This window comes from Alexandromys fortis, unplaced genomic scaffold (genome assembly GCF_014885135.2).
Source record: "Alexandromys fortis isolate MF-2015 unplaced genomic scaffold, M_Fortis_MF-2015_v1.1 scaffold_5, whole genome shotgun sequence".
Lineage (NCBI taxonomy): Eukaryota > Metazoa > Chordata > Mammalia > Rodentia > Cricetidae > Alexandromys > Alexandromys fortis.
In genome coordinates, this window is record NW_026067924.1 from 26,242,057 (window position 1) to 26,257,079 (window position 15,023).

At 40.7% G+C, this 15,023-nt stretch overlaps 1 protein-coding gene across 10 annotated transcripts in view; it reads left to right on the forward strand.

Annotated features, from left to right (window-relative positions):
• Nucleotides 1–15,023, forward strand: part of Zmynd11 (zinc finger MYND-type containing 11) — an 85,773-nt gene that overhangs the window by 65,954 nt on the left and 4,796 nt on the right. For 5 of the 10 annotated variants that reach the window (XM_050142300.1, XM_050142302.1, XM_050142299.1 and 2 more), the window contains 8 exons: nt 6,466–6,543; nt 7,057–7,149; nt 9,085–9,172; nt 9,753–9,808; nt 10,626–10,703; nt 11,410–11,528; nt 14,055–14,262; nt 14,665–14,901. In XM_050142300.1, coding sequence (XP_049998257.1) covers nt 6,466–6,543; nt 7,057–7,149; nt 9,085–9,172; nt 9,753–9,808; nt 10,626–10,703; nt 11,410–11,528; nt 14,055–14,262; nt 14,665–14,901 — 957 coding nt within the window. The remainder of the gene's footprint in view (nt 1–6,465; nt 6,544–7,056; nt 7,150–9,084; nt 9,173–9,752; nt 9,809–10,625; nt 10,704–11,409; nt 11,529–14,054; nt 14,263–14,664; nt 14,902–15,023) is intronic. The other 5 variants (XM_050142305.1, XM_050142307.1, XM_050142306.1 and 2 more) reach the window with 3 other exon arrangements.

Genomic DNA, 15,023 nt, shown 5'->3' on the forward strand with positions numbered 1-15,023 from the left:
TTTTTTTTTTTTTTTTTTTTTTTTTTTTTTTTTTTTTTTGTTTTTTTTTTTTTTTTTTTTTTTTTTTTTTTTTTTTTTTTTTTTTTTTTTTTTTACTTGGAGGAGTTGTAGATTCATGTTAGTGCCACAGTTTAAATTCATACACACAGTTTTCATCTGTGAACTATAACATGCCATTGGCAGCAGTTAGGATAGCAAGTGTGTTCCATGTTTGCATAGTCAATAAATATCAGGAAGAGAGTAATTAGAAGTCATAGTAAGCTCCTTGTTCTCTCTGTATCCGGGCCTCAGGTGGAATACTTCTCTGAGATTTTGCCCACAAGGAATAATATCAATGCCACTTGATTTCATCACATCATCTGACTCAACTCTGCATCTCTTTACATCTCATGTAGTGCTCATGCACACACTTACTACTGATATACAAACTACTACTACTACTACACACACACACCACACCACACAACACACCAGGCACATCAGACACCACGTATATCACATAACACTTTTGAATGAAAGGATCCATTTAAGGAATGAAAGATAAGATTGTTACAGTATATCCTTTAAAAAACCTGGAAAATAGTCATTCCTTCCCAGATATTTGCATGGCATTTTTTTCTGTGAAAAATTTATGCTTGTGTATGAATTGCATGATAAATGAATGTAGCTCAGTAGTAAATTATGGAATCATAGGAAATACAGATAACAAAACAAAAAGTTGAATATTGGAGAATATTATTATTTCATGTCTTGGGTTTGGGTTATAAAGTTCTCTTGAGTTTGTAGCATGTGACTCCCTTACCCTTGGCCTCACTGAGATCTGAGAAAGCTCCTTCCAAGGCCTCCAGTCTATGGGAATGGCTTTTAAAGTCTCCCTGCAACCACAGCTTCTTCTAAACATGCACAGAAGGGACGGATTTTACCAAACAACCACAAAACTTTAGAAGTGATCCTATTAATGGGCTAGAGATATGGCTCAGTGCTTCAGAGCATACTGTTCTTTCAGAAGACCATGTTCAGTTCCCAGTACTCACCCAGGTAGATCATAGCCACTTGCAATTCCAGCTCCAGGGCACCTGGTGTCTTTGGCTTCCTCAGGCACCAGCCTTTTAATATTAACTTTTAACACCTGTATTAACCCCCTCTTTCTTTTTCTGTCCCATATGGGTTGCACCGTGCCCATCAGGCAGATGGAAGGCCCAAAGGGACATAGCTTGTTCACTATTAAAACTGGCCCCAGAGTGTTTTAATGTGGAGGAGTATTGGGGATCCTGGTGTGCGAGTAAGCCACAAGGCCGGCAGTGTTGAAGCACGTGAAAACTGTCTCACAGGAAGAGCTGCGAGTTGCATCTGTACCTCTTGCATGTGTTGGGGACACGGATAGTATAGTGTTTCCTGATTCCTGAAGAAGAATCATATGCAATTAATACTCACAGTGAAATGAGACCAAATGATAAATGAAAGTGGTTTATGAACAAATACCTTTTTGTGTATCTGCTTTGAAATAGCCACTCTTGTTCTTTGGTCAGTTCACTTTTATGAATATGGGCAGTTTATTAATATCTTCACCCCAAAGTAATTAAATACCTTTGCTTTCAAGCTCCATATTAATAAATGTAGAATGGAGATGTGACTTTTAAGTAAATTTTTTAATGGTAAATAATCATAATACTGAAAATAATGAACATTGATCATATTTTTGTTTTTAAAGACACCTGCATCCTATAAATTTAATTAAAACAAGTAGGAAATTACTTTTAACATGGTGCTGCCTTAACCATATACTGTCATCAGGTGACCTGGTTGCTTGGTATGGGCTTAGCAGTACAAAAGAAGCAATAGGAACTCTGAAAAAGGAAGAAGCTGTTCAGATTAAGTCCAACACAAAAACTGTAAAATCCTGCATATAGTTATCTAATCACTATAGAAGCTACCTAAGCCCACCCTGGTAAGAAAAGACATTGCATGATTTATATATTGCATTTCCGTGGTAAATGTAACAGTGTTAGAGTAAACAGCTTGGAAATGAGTGGTAAGCATTGTGTCATGTCTTGGGCAACAAGGTATTAGATTCTTGTGACTTCTCTTTCAAAGTCTGGTTAGCACTTAACTAGACTTTATTATAGTTTTTTTTTAGATTATTTTTATTTAGTACATGTTGATGTTTTGCCTGCATGTATGTCTATACACCACATGCATGCCTGGAACCCACAGAGGTCAGATACCCTGAAACTGAATTTATAGATGGTTGTGAGCCATCAGGTGGGTCCTTGGAATCAAACCCAGGTTTGATTTCTACAAAGATAAGAACTCTTAATAAGTAAAACCACTGAGCCCCATGAAGCTTATTCTAACGCTCAGGATCTAAAAAGGTAACTCTTAGGCTGATTCCTAGACAGATAGGTGAGATCTTAAGCAAAACTTACTTAGTGTTTGTAGTACTGAGGTGCAAAAGTACATAATTTCCTCTTGTCCACAGTATAAAATATGTGCTATGGGGTGGGATGGATGTGGAGCTATGCAGGCAGAGGTCTCACTGTCTGGATGCCTTTTGTCTTAAAAACAGAACAGGTATAGTGTATGCCTTGGCTAGGACAGAAAAAGAGGGCTGGCAAGAGGGCTCAGTTGTCAAGCTTCGGGACCTGCATTCCATTCCCAGGACTTAACATGGTGCAGGGAGAGAACTAACTTCCTTAAGTTACCCTTCGACCTCTGTATGTGTGTTAGTGCTGTGTTTGATAATTAGGCAGGATTGACCTCTTAAGACATGGGAGAGCCATGTCAATGGAGTCTTACTCACTTTGAGGAGCGCTAAGGCCTGCCTGAGGAGAACAAGTATAATCTTCAAACCAGTGAAGGAGTAGAGAGAGAGGGAGAGAAAGAGGTGTGTGGGGGTGTGACAGGTGGCACTCTGACTTGGCTGTTGGCTGTTGTGTGTTGAGTGTGTCAGCAGCACTTGGACTTGGTCAAGGGCTGTCTGTTTAGTGATTCTGACGGTCATGTTTATGTTAAAAGTGAGTCCTCCATGGGTTGGAGTAGCTTTTCCTCAGACTACTCAAATTGGTGGGTGGCCTGATGGTCACGCACTGCAATACTGTGTCCACGCCTCAATAGGCATTTCTTTCTGTTTCCTACAGGGGTCCCCAGAAGTCTTGCCCTGTGGATTTTTTTTTCCTTTTGGTTTTTGAGACACAAGTCTTTCTGTATAGTTCTGGCTGTCCTTCTGGAACTCTCTTTGTAGATTAGGCTTGCCTTGAACTCACAAAGATCTGTGTCTACCTCCCAAGTGCTGGGGTTAAAAGGCATGTGCCATCACACACAGCTTCTGTGGATTTCTTTTATGAAATAGTAAACCTGAAATATACTTGATAATGTAAGAAAGCCTCCAAGCCCCTCAGGTGTATAAACATCGCAGTCCACATTTTATTCTCATACATACCTGGGAGAGGTTCTGTTTCCATGGAGAAGCCCTTCTTTTGTGGAGGGAGATTCCATCACGCTGTGGGTCCAGACACAGCTCTGAGCTCACAACCAGCAGGACTAAATGTGTGCAGCAAAAGGCTTGAGAGCAGCTTCAGTATCTAGAACAGAATCCTTGTTTGTCATCAGAAAAGAGGGCTGGGTTTCAAGTAAAAACCATGAACTCCTCAAACTGATCTGGTTTGTCTGTGAAATTCCTTTGGGTCAGCCCCATAGGACCAAGGACACTAAAGCTGCAGCTTTAGTAGCTAAAATGAACCCACAAATGCTTAAAATATAACCAACCAAATTTTGATGTATACCATGAGAAGACAACACTTTCTTTTATGAGCAGCAGACCAAAACTGGGTAAGGATTGAAAAAACAGACTCAGGGGGACTGTGAAGTAACCTTCAAAAGGAGCTGTTGAAGATTCACCACTTTACATTTAGTAGGGCAGCAAAAGGTGAAATTTCAACAGCTGTCCCAGTCTGTGCCTGTAGTTTTTTTTTTTTTTTTTTAATGTCCTTGGGCAATGGGTCACACTGAGAACAGCATATAGACTGTGAACACCTAAGTCTCATCCTTCAACCCGCTCAGTCAGAACCCCAGGAGTGGCTTATAGACAGACATTGGCAATTTTCTTTTAAGGAAAGATTTTTGATCAAAGGGCACACACAGGTCCCTGTGTGGCATCTGAGGACCATATGGGGCATGTTTCAGCATAGCTGGGCTGGCTCTTGTCCTTTCCCATCCTCTGTCACAGGAGAGTTTACTTGTTCTAGAATTTCATATAAATGGATAATGACATTATTTCTAAAGCTTCTAGCTGGTTTTCATGTGATATAGACTACAATGGAATGTCTAAACCTGAGGAGATCTTCTCAGGCAAGGATAAGAGTTTCTTGGTGTAATGTATGAAGGTTATTTTTGAAAGTAAGCCACTTAGCTGTTTGCTGTCACACCCTTCTGGGATAGTCACTTTTCTAGACTTATTAGAGCTGCACTTCTAATTGCACTTAAATACTCCAAGCATCTGAGTATTTAAAACCAATTTAAACAGTGTAAGAGCTAGTTGTCACCGTCTGTACTACTATGTATTCCAATAAAGCTCCAGACTCACTCTTTCCCCAGACAATGTTGTGTATGGCTACATGGGTCAGTAGCCTTGGTCATACAGATAAAGCCAGAAAGAACTGAACTCAGATTCTGTTTAAGCTAGGTGACGATGGGAGCGAGTTGGAGAATGAGTTCCCTGAACCTCAGTGTGATTTCCATGCTGTTCTAAAGTGTTTCAAAGACAGAAGAATCTAGTGGAGATATTTTAGCTGTATTGATATTCAGTTCCATCTGACTTTTACACATAGGTAGACATTGTATTCTTTTCTTTTGTGCAGCACTGGCATCAAAAGAGCTTAGGTTCAAGCCAACAAAGTGAAACATACCATTAGTTTATGTTTAGAGCATAGTTGAAAGAGCCAAGGCCACTGTCGCCAGCCAGGTGGCTGCAGACAATCCAACTGGGCTTGAGGAACTCAAAGGAAGGTTCAGAGAGGACAGGCATTTGATTGGTGCAGGGCTAGGTGCAGTGTTTAGTGAATGTGTTTTAAACATGAAGGGTTGATTGTGTATTTCCTTGAAATGAGTTACCGTCTTACAGACTGTAGCCTGGTCAAATAGCATTTCAAGACTTCTGTCTGCTATCTGTTGTATTGTACATGACTGTATGGTCATTTCTCATTTAAGTTCAGCAGTGCTAATGATGTGTCCACAGTGCGTAGAACAGACCTGACAGGGTACCTGGATAGGAGCATGCGTTTCCATGTTCCCTTCTTTTTAACGAGTAGACTTGTTTTCCTGCATGCTGGGAGAAAAGCACTTGTCTCACCCTCCTCACCCCTGTATCTAACCAATTTCCGCCTGTTTGTGTTAGATGATGGATGGCACAGGCCATAGGGCTGAGAGGGGAAACATGGAGTGTGCCTTCACTTTGCCAAAGAGTCCAGGTGAGAAATGCAAATGGAAGGCAAGCTAGGTCTTAAATGGTAAATGTTGAGCAAAGGATGACACAGGCCTATAATACCAGCACTCAGCCAGATGAGTTCACTGCCAGGCTAGTATATAGCAAGTTCCAGGCCAACCTTGCCTATATAATGAGACCCTATTTCAAGAAATGAAAGAATTATCTGAGATTGTTTTTAGATAGTAAATTGTCAACTTTTTACTAGATATTTCAATATGCATAGGTAATGAATCTGAAAATGTTTTGCTCTCCATGCTTAGTCTATTAAAATAACTTTCTCTGTGTGAATAACTTCCTGTGTGTCTCTAATAGAAATGATATCAACTGAAAATCATGTGACTGAAAAGTTGTGACAGCCATTAAAACTAGGGCTAGCCCCCTCCATCTCTCTGCAGTGTGATTTAACAATGCATCTTTGGCCTGGCATGTGCCTCCGTTCTGACAGAGGGACATTTGCCCTAGTTTCCCGAATGTCTAGAAGTGACATGAAATGTGAAATCCAGCCTTCTTGAGAGATGAATCTAATAATCTAATCAGTAATAATTTCCATTTCCACTAATCTGGCATATTGCATGAAAAGCAGATAGGTTAGTGTACCCTCCATGTACAGGTTAAAGTTTTAACAAAACATGATATATTGAAATTGTCTGTTTGGTACTATCAATTTAGAGTGTTTCTTAAAAGACTTTAACCACTGGTCTTTAGTAAACTTAGAGATTCTCTGTTACATATATTATATCCCCCTTTCAGAAAATGCTTTGAAGTTTTGAAATATCAAGAGATAAAATTTTCATTTTTTAGGCAATATGTCAAGTACTACATATTTCCCAATTTCCTCCTTACTGAGAGAAATATTACTTATGTTTTGCAAATATCACAGACTTTATCTAACAAAGTATTTGCTCTAGTCCATTTTACTTTTCTGCCTTTTAAATATGGACACATGAATGATAGACTTGTTTGGCTTCTTCTTTCTTCCCCAGAGCATTAAGAAGAAGCATTCAAACAAGCAGGAGATGGGCACCTACCTGAGGTTCATTGTCTCCCGCATGAAGGAGAGGGTGAGTGCTGCTGGGTCCCCACATCTTGCCAGGCTTGCTTTCTCTCCCACTGTGGTTCTCAGGTTCTGAGGGCATATTTGGTTTTAAGGTCTCAGTCTGCTGTCCAGACTGGACTTGAATTTGTGAACCTCTTGCCTCAGCCTTCTGAGTGTTGGGATTATAGTCCTGTACTACCAAATTTGGTTGCTGTTTTATTCATTTTCTAGAACAAATGTTTTTGTATTGGACTGGACTTTGTCTTTTGTTTTGTTTGATACAAGCATTGAATTGACTACATTCAATTAAGACACAATGTAAAAGTTAATTTATCAAATGAATGTTTGCATTGGCTATTGCTATTTAAAATGAAGTGGCATTTCTCAAATAGCTGTTCTGCAAACCTTGAAAAGTGCACATTACATTAGCTATACATTCTCCATTAATTATGATGGACGTTTTGTAAGATTATAAAATACGTTGAGCTTCAGGAATTGATGTTTTACATGTCCCTTTATGTATTTAACAACCCTTTAGGCTATAGACCTTAATAAAAAGGGAAAGGACAGTAAGCATCCGATGTACCGGAGGCTGGTCCATTCAGCTGTTGATGTCCCTACCATACAAGAGGTAACTTGGCTCCTTTTATTTCCACTTCCATGTGTCTAGCAAATTAGAGGGGAAGTAGCATGCATAGTGGTGGTGGCCGTGGTGTGACGGTATGTCGTGCATTCTTGCCTTTAACTGTCACACAGTCTAATGCAAATTTTAAAAGACCCGACTTTTAACCACTTACAGCTAGAATCTTGATATTTGTTGATTACAGGAAGCGGGACAGCTTGACATTTTGTATGTAAAGTACTGATTTCTAACATGAGTTTCTATTTTAGCAGTGTGCTTGGGAATTTTAGGTAAAACTTAGGGTGTAGACTAGATTTAGTGTTTTGGGAAACCATAAAAAGAACAAAATTAGGGTTAAATCTAAAAGAAGTAATTCTATTATATATATTTCATAAGTATATTTTAATACTTTTTGAGAATTGCAAACAGTGAGTTTTGACCACCTTCTACCCAAAAACTCCTCACAGATTCAAGCCCTCTTTCTGATTACCCACCCAACTTCATAGCCTTTTTTAAACCCATCAAGTCCAATTTGTGCTGCCCATATATCTCAGGTTTGGTCTTGTCTTTGTGCTACATTATAAGGCATGAGGATCTAATGATACCCCCCCCCCCCACACACACACCCAGTGCTTGGGCTCCTCTAGTCCCTTCCAGCCAAAACCCTCTTGACCCACTGCCATCATTCTTCCCTGAGGCTTCTAGATCCTGTCAGCTCCCTGTACAATCGGCTGATGCTAGCTGGGTTAATGCCTTGTCCTTGAATAATATGAGCACAAGTCCTGAAAGGAGAGTTAACAGAAAGACAAGATTTTTATGATATTACCAGTTTAAAATCCAAAATATGAGTCATGGTTCAGAACAGAACTCAACAGGGAGCGCTTTGGGGGGCTACTGTAAGGAGATCCTTAAGTCTGGGCAAGGCCTTGTACAGGTTCAGTGCCTGGTGTACCCCAGCCTTACAGAGGCAGGAATGCAGGGAGGGAAGTCAGGCATCAAAGCTTGAACATAATTTCCTGTAGGGTATGTATGACCTAGGAGAAGTGGGAATTTCCATTGAAGGAATGGCAGTTGAACTAGAACTATACAGGAAAGAAGCTGCATGCGCAGGGATAAAGTACATGGGAGGGGCATGGGCTGTGAGCATTCATTTGAGGCCTTGGCCTTGCTAACCATTTTTCTGCCAAAATCACTGCTACTCAGAAGTGCTCTCCTGCTATTCCCAGATAGCTTAGCTATATACACACTACTTGAAAAAGTTTGAGCTTCCTGCAAGGGAGAAAAACGCTCTGAAAATTATTCTGTTACCCTCTTTGGCCACCAACAGCAGAGCTACAGAATGTACTTTGAAGGAGTCTTTTTTTGTGTCTCATCAATGTAGAGAAAGCTGTGTGTTGCTTTGTCTGTAGAGAAACTCTCAAAGCTCCACTGCAAACTAGTGCCTGTGCCTTACTTAGAGCAGTGTCCTCAGCCTGTGGGTTGTGGATCAGATATTTACATTACAATTCTTAACAGTAGCAAAATTACAGTTAAGAAGTAGCCATAAAGTAATTTTATGGTTGAGGGTCAAAACATCATAAGGAACTGTATAAAAAGGTCATAGCATTAGAAAGGTTGGGAGCCACTGTCTTAGAGGTTTGGTGACTATTGTGGAGGCTAACAGCTCCTTTTTCTGGTCTTGATCCAGCTGTTAGAAAGATGGCAGGCATGTGTGGCCCTGCTCTCATCTGAGCATTTTCTGACAAAGCTCAGCAGCAGCTGCCACCACTGCTGTAGATGAGGTATGGCAGCTGTGAAGGCCATTGTGGGGGTTAACACAGTGGGCACACTACTGTCTGTGGCATCAGTGGGAGTCCTGATGTCAACTTGACAGATTCTATTCTGTCCTCTTCTCAAGCCCTGTCACTCACAACACATTTGTCCTTCTGTCTTTTACCCCCACAGAAAGTGAACGAGGGAAAATACCGGAGTTATGAGGAATTCAAAGCTGATGCACAGCTGCTTCTCCACAACACAGTGATTTTCTATGGAGGTTCAATCCTTTTTCTCTTTTGTATACAGTCTTGAAAATGCTAAATTCCATGTTGAGAATATCTGTCACGGTTCCTTGTAATTCATGCATGAGTAATGATGTTGGAATTTAAACGGATGGCGTCTTGCTGGTGTGGCTTACAGAGGTGAAGACAGTGGTGGGGGAAAACTCTCACTTCTTTTTAAATGGTGCTGAGGATGAGGGGCTAGCCCAGGGCCTCATGCATGCTAACCAAGCACTCTACCTCTGAGCTACATCTCTAGTGAAATGTATTCTTTACGTTCACTTGCTTTATCTTAGCTAAGAGGTTTCTCCAGGCCTTTCATTAATTCTGATACTTTTCCACTAAGATCTCATTCTTAAAGTCAAGAGGTCATTCTCTACATAGAGAATTAGTGGTTGTGTTAAATGTAAAACTGAAAGTTGCCTGTAGGATTTATTTTGTCCCTTGAACATGACATAAAATGTGTGTTTTGCTGAATGTGTCTCCATTTGGTAAACTGAAATGACAATAGGGTCACTTGACTTGATGGTGGCAGTTTCCAGAGTACTGATAAGTTGTGTTTATCTTCAATTACAGCAGACAGTGAGCAAGCGGACATTGCGAGGATGTTATATAAAGACACGTGTCATGAGGTACTTACCATTCACACCTAATAATTAAACTTCTTTTAGTCTAAATTTAGTTAAGGCTTCTGTCCTTCCTTGCTACATTTAATTATGGCATCTCCTTTGAATTTAATTTAATTTTCATGTTTGCCATACATGGAAAGTAAACAAACAAAATATTTCTGTAACAGGTGACTAAGGATATGGTGGCAGATTTAGCTAGTAACTTCCAAGCCCTGTTTGTTGCTGATGTGAGTGTTGGCAAGATGTGAGATGTGAACAAATTGCACTCTGTAGCCAGAGAGTCACAACTTGGATTGAGGGTTCACATGTGCCTTCTATTAGACCCACTTGAGGCAGAGAACAAAGTTCATATGCATACAGTAAATGAATCACCTGTAAATATTAATTTTGTAAAAATTCTCATATAAGAAGTGTGATTTCTTCATTTCATTTCAAATTCGATATTTCCTTTTTAGTTATTAAAGTTTTTTATTGAATGTCTACAGTGCACCAGAGAGTGTGTTAGAAGGAATGTAACGGTGATGTAGGTATAGACTCCAGTGTATAGACAGCTATCTTCTGAAGAGAGGCTGACAACAGGAAATAACGCAAGTGGCCTTTACAGTGATGAAGAAAACAGTGTGCAAGCGAGGGATGGCAGTGGGCACAGCAAGGGAAGGGGTACTGTCACCTTTGCATGTCTTCCACAGGCATGGCAGGACCTGTCATCCTAGCGGATCTGAAGTGTACTAGGTTAGTCAGGACCTGACTGAGAGCTGCCTGTCAGTCCCACGCAGCCACATTGGTGCTGTGTGGCTCAGACCATTGCTTTGCTTTTCAGCTGGATGAGCTGCAGCTTTGCAAGAACTGCTTCTATCTATCAAACGCACGGCCCGACAACTGGTTCTGCTATCCTTGCGTATGTGGAATTTTGTCATTTTCATTGATAGAGTACCGTTTGGATCACAGTTACTTCCTGTTTACTTAGAAATGATAATACCTGTGAAATGTATTTCTTTACATCATAGTACCTGTGGCCTTAATAAATACTTACAAATGAAACATGAGAAAATAACAATAATTGCTTTTCAGTTCCGAATTTCAAACGGAGTTCTTAGTAAGACCATACACGGGGTCCTTTGATAGACAGGAGAGTGAGTCTTTGCTTTTCTTCTCATTTTCAACAAGAGACCCATGGCTTTGCTATGTCTGTTGTTCCATCATCTCCTCTGCAATGGAAAAAAGCCTCTGGCTATTTGAGGGTATCCCATGACACTGACACTGGGTGGACTTGTGGGGCCTCAAACTCTTTTCTCCTAACAAATACCCAGGTGATGCTGGGTACAGAAGCAAAGTCAGGGCACTCTGTTTACTACTATCATGCACAGGGCCCTTGACTTTAGAGGCAACTTTACTCCAGTTCCTGTCTCATCTGGCAAATAGTCCATAATTCTACTTTCTCTTAAGCTTATTAATTGTTTATATTGATGGCAAAAGGAAAACAAAACACTTGTATATGTTTCAGAGTTAAAAGGAAAGATCCAAATGGATTGTGTCTTTCTTAATCCACGCTTCTCTATTTAAAAAGTCATTCAATATTAAAAGAAATGACATTTCATTTTCAGATACCTAATCATGAGCTGGTTTGGGCTAAAATGAAAGGTTTTGGGTTTTGGCCAGCCAAAGTCATGCAGAAAGAAGACAATCAAGTTGATGTCCGCTTCTTTGGCCACCACCACCAGAGGTAATTCTCAAACTCATGTAATAGCAAGAGCTGCGCTTATGCATGTGTACTGACTGCTGTTAGAGACAGTGGGTGCTGAGTTTATTTCAAATTCAGCATATGCCTGTAGCTGGTAATAATTTATGCAAGTTTTTCAATATTACTGAAAACAGTGGAATACTTGGTCCTCAGGTATAAACACACTTGTGCTGAGATTGAACCCATCATGTCGGGTGTGGATCCACAGACAGGCACGTCCATCCCACACTGTAAAGATGTGTGGCATTTGTGTCTCCTCTGTGGCCCTATTAATAGGCAAAAATAATTAACTTGGGATTAGAGCATCAGTCTAAGAATGTGGACAAGCACAGTAAGTATAGAGGAGAGGGACCAATTACAAAGCATCATCTTTACTCCTGGGCTTCAAAACTTATATATGTAGAATACATAAAGTCTATATATTCTAAAAGAAGAAGCTGACTATAAAATTACTTCATATAGTTCATAGAAAGATACCAACCCATAGGATGGCACACTTATTATACTGTTCTCAGTGTGAGTTAAGGCCCAATGACACTGAATATTAAAAATTAGGATATGACAGTACTGACATAAAGTCAGCTGTGCATGTGCTCTGAACATCCTTAGATCATAGTGTTGTATGAGAAGAGTCAAAGCAAAGGACTGTATTTTTCTCTCCTGGTTTATAGTTTGTCCTATATCCTGTGAGTACTTTAAATGTCTGTTTTCTCTTTCATATAGACACACCTAGCAGACACTGTTGTTAAGAAAAACTAATGACACAGTGTACAAGGTTAATACATTTTAGCTTTTGGTGAATGGGTAAGTTTTAGCATAAAAGGCTTCTCGCATCAAATCGAGTTAGTTTCATGTTCTCACAAGAGGGCACTGTCCACATGCCAGTAGGGTAAGTGAGTGTCGGTTAGTGTTTGTCCAAGTCTCTGCACCAACTCTGTCATCCAGATACACTAGCCAGGCTCTCTGAGCTTTGCGAAACTTGTGCACGCTTGATACAGACATAAGCATAGCACCTAGCTGGCAGTATTCAAAGTGATGATTATAAGTTAATATCGGGAGTATGGGGGAGGAGAATGTTTTTGAACTTCCAGATAGATAGGTCTCTCTGCTATTCCATCATATAATGCAGAATTATTGATCTGGATAGAATATGACATGAATGATTGCTTAGGGGACACAGTAAAAATTCTATTTTATTAGAGTATTTTATGTATTGAAAATAAACAGATTGTAATCATGAATTAAGCACTAAACTATGGCTCATGAGGTGGTACTAGTTGTTAGTTTTGAGAAATGTGTTTTTGATAGTATATTGTATTACACATAGGAGGCAGAAAAATTATGCAAATAATTTTGGACTCATTCCACTTAGACTGAGGCTGACTTAGCATGCAGGAGAGGCCAGCTGTTGCCTGCATATAGATCTGCAGCAGTAGGTCTGTCTAGGATCTGCAAGATGGTCAGTTGTTTTGGACCACTCAGCTTCTTTAAGGCAGCCAGACCTTTTGATGGAACCAGCAAAAAAGACATTGGATAAGTAGTAAGTCACAGAATCAGTTCATCCATCTTTACTTTATTAAACTAGCCTTAATTGTAGAATGTCTTTACTTCTTGTTTTTTTATTAGCTCAGAGTACTCAGTGTTAATTTAAACTGACACCTATGCATGGAAATGTTTTAAATTCTGTTAAGAATGTAAGGGAAGGGGCATCTATTCTGGTAGGAGATCAGCCTACTCTTTCTGCACACCTTGCCACAGGATCTTCACTGAAGCAGCAAACTTTTACATTTTTGCTGACTGTCCCTGTGCAACAGGAGTACATGACTTCCATGTTCTACATCACCTTTACCCTTGTCACAAATGCAGAGACACTATGTATCAGGAACATAAATCACATGCTTTCAGGTACCAGTCAGTGTATGTGTATGCACTCATGTACTGGCACACACACACACACACTCTTGTTCATTACTTTCAAATCTCTGGTACATGTTGTAACTCAGAGACACTTCTGAGGGCTTGCATTATGCTAAAGATTTAAAGACCCAGCTTCATGTGTTAATTTGGTTTGTCTAAAGCACAGGGGCATAGCACAAATGTAATTTAGTTAATACTTAGTTAATATCCTCTTTGTAAATAGATACACACACATATATAAAGAAAAAGTATGTGCATTTTGAAATGGTTCCATAATGCTGATCAGCATGCAACTGGATTGGTCCTGCTAGCTTACATCATCCAAAACAGTAGATATATTTTTAAAAAGACTGATGAATGTCTCTATGAACAATGGTGAGCTGAGGTGACTAAAGACAGTGAGCAAGTCACCGTGTCCTGGGAACTGACTGCTCACCTCCTGTCTGTTGGCTAAGAGTTTGTTAAGCCTGAGTGTCAGCCTTTGTCAAGTTGTTGCAGATACTCTTCACTTTAGGCAGAGTCCACACCACGCTCTGAACCCTTTCCACCACTGTCGCTGTTTCTCACTCCATCTCCCAATCCTTTCCGTAGGGCCTGGATTCCTTCTGAAAACATTCAGGATATCACGGTCAATGTTCACCGATTGCATGTGAAGCGCAGTATGGGCTGGAAAAAGGCCTGTGATGAGCTAGAACTACATCAGCGGTTCCTCCGTGAAGGCAGGTTCTGGAAGTCCAAGAATGAGGACCGAGGTGAGGAAGAGGCAGAGTCCAGTATCTCGTCCACCAGTAACGAACAGGTGAGTGATGTCTTGGTAAGAAGGTCCTGATTATTCTGCATTTTCAATGCAGAAACCTCCGTATACATGCCTCACTGTCGTAAACAGGTTTTGACATCTTCTTTCCCTTTCATACAAACATCTGTAAAGTGCTCTGCACAAGTAAGCACCCCAGTGCAAAGATGTGAGTGGGTAGAAGCGACTTGGAGCCTGACCCAGCCGGTGGGAGGAGAGTAAGTGCGCTGCTCGGCTCTGCAGGTCCACAGGCTCTTCCATCACCAACCCACAGCAATAACGAAGCAAGTGGCTGCTGAGTGGATGGAAGGACTCCCTTCTACCTGTGGGTCCACTACAAGTATTCTCAGCACAGAGGTATTTCCTAGGGTGCCAAATAATGAGATATTACTTTTATGATGCCCACAGCTGAAGGTCACTCAAGAACCAAGAGCAAAGAAAGGACGACGTAATCAGAGTGTGGAGCCCAAAAAGGAAGTAAGTTGCCCACCTCACAGTGTCCAGGTGGCAATCGAGAGAGGACAGAGTCTGAAAGTACGGTCAAGACAGTCAAGTAATGTCCGTCAAGTTAAGGCCCAGTCTCCCGACTCGTGTCGTTGTGGACTGCTGCTCGACCAGCACACGAGTGCACAGTCTCCATTCCCAGTAAGCAGCCGTGGAGCAGAGGCCGGGGAGCGAGCAGGGTGCTGCTGCGTTTCCTGAGAACCTGGTGTTTTTCATGGCAGTATGTACAACAGAGCAGTTATCTGATGAACCAGTCATGCCAG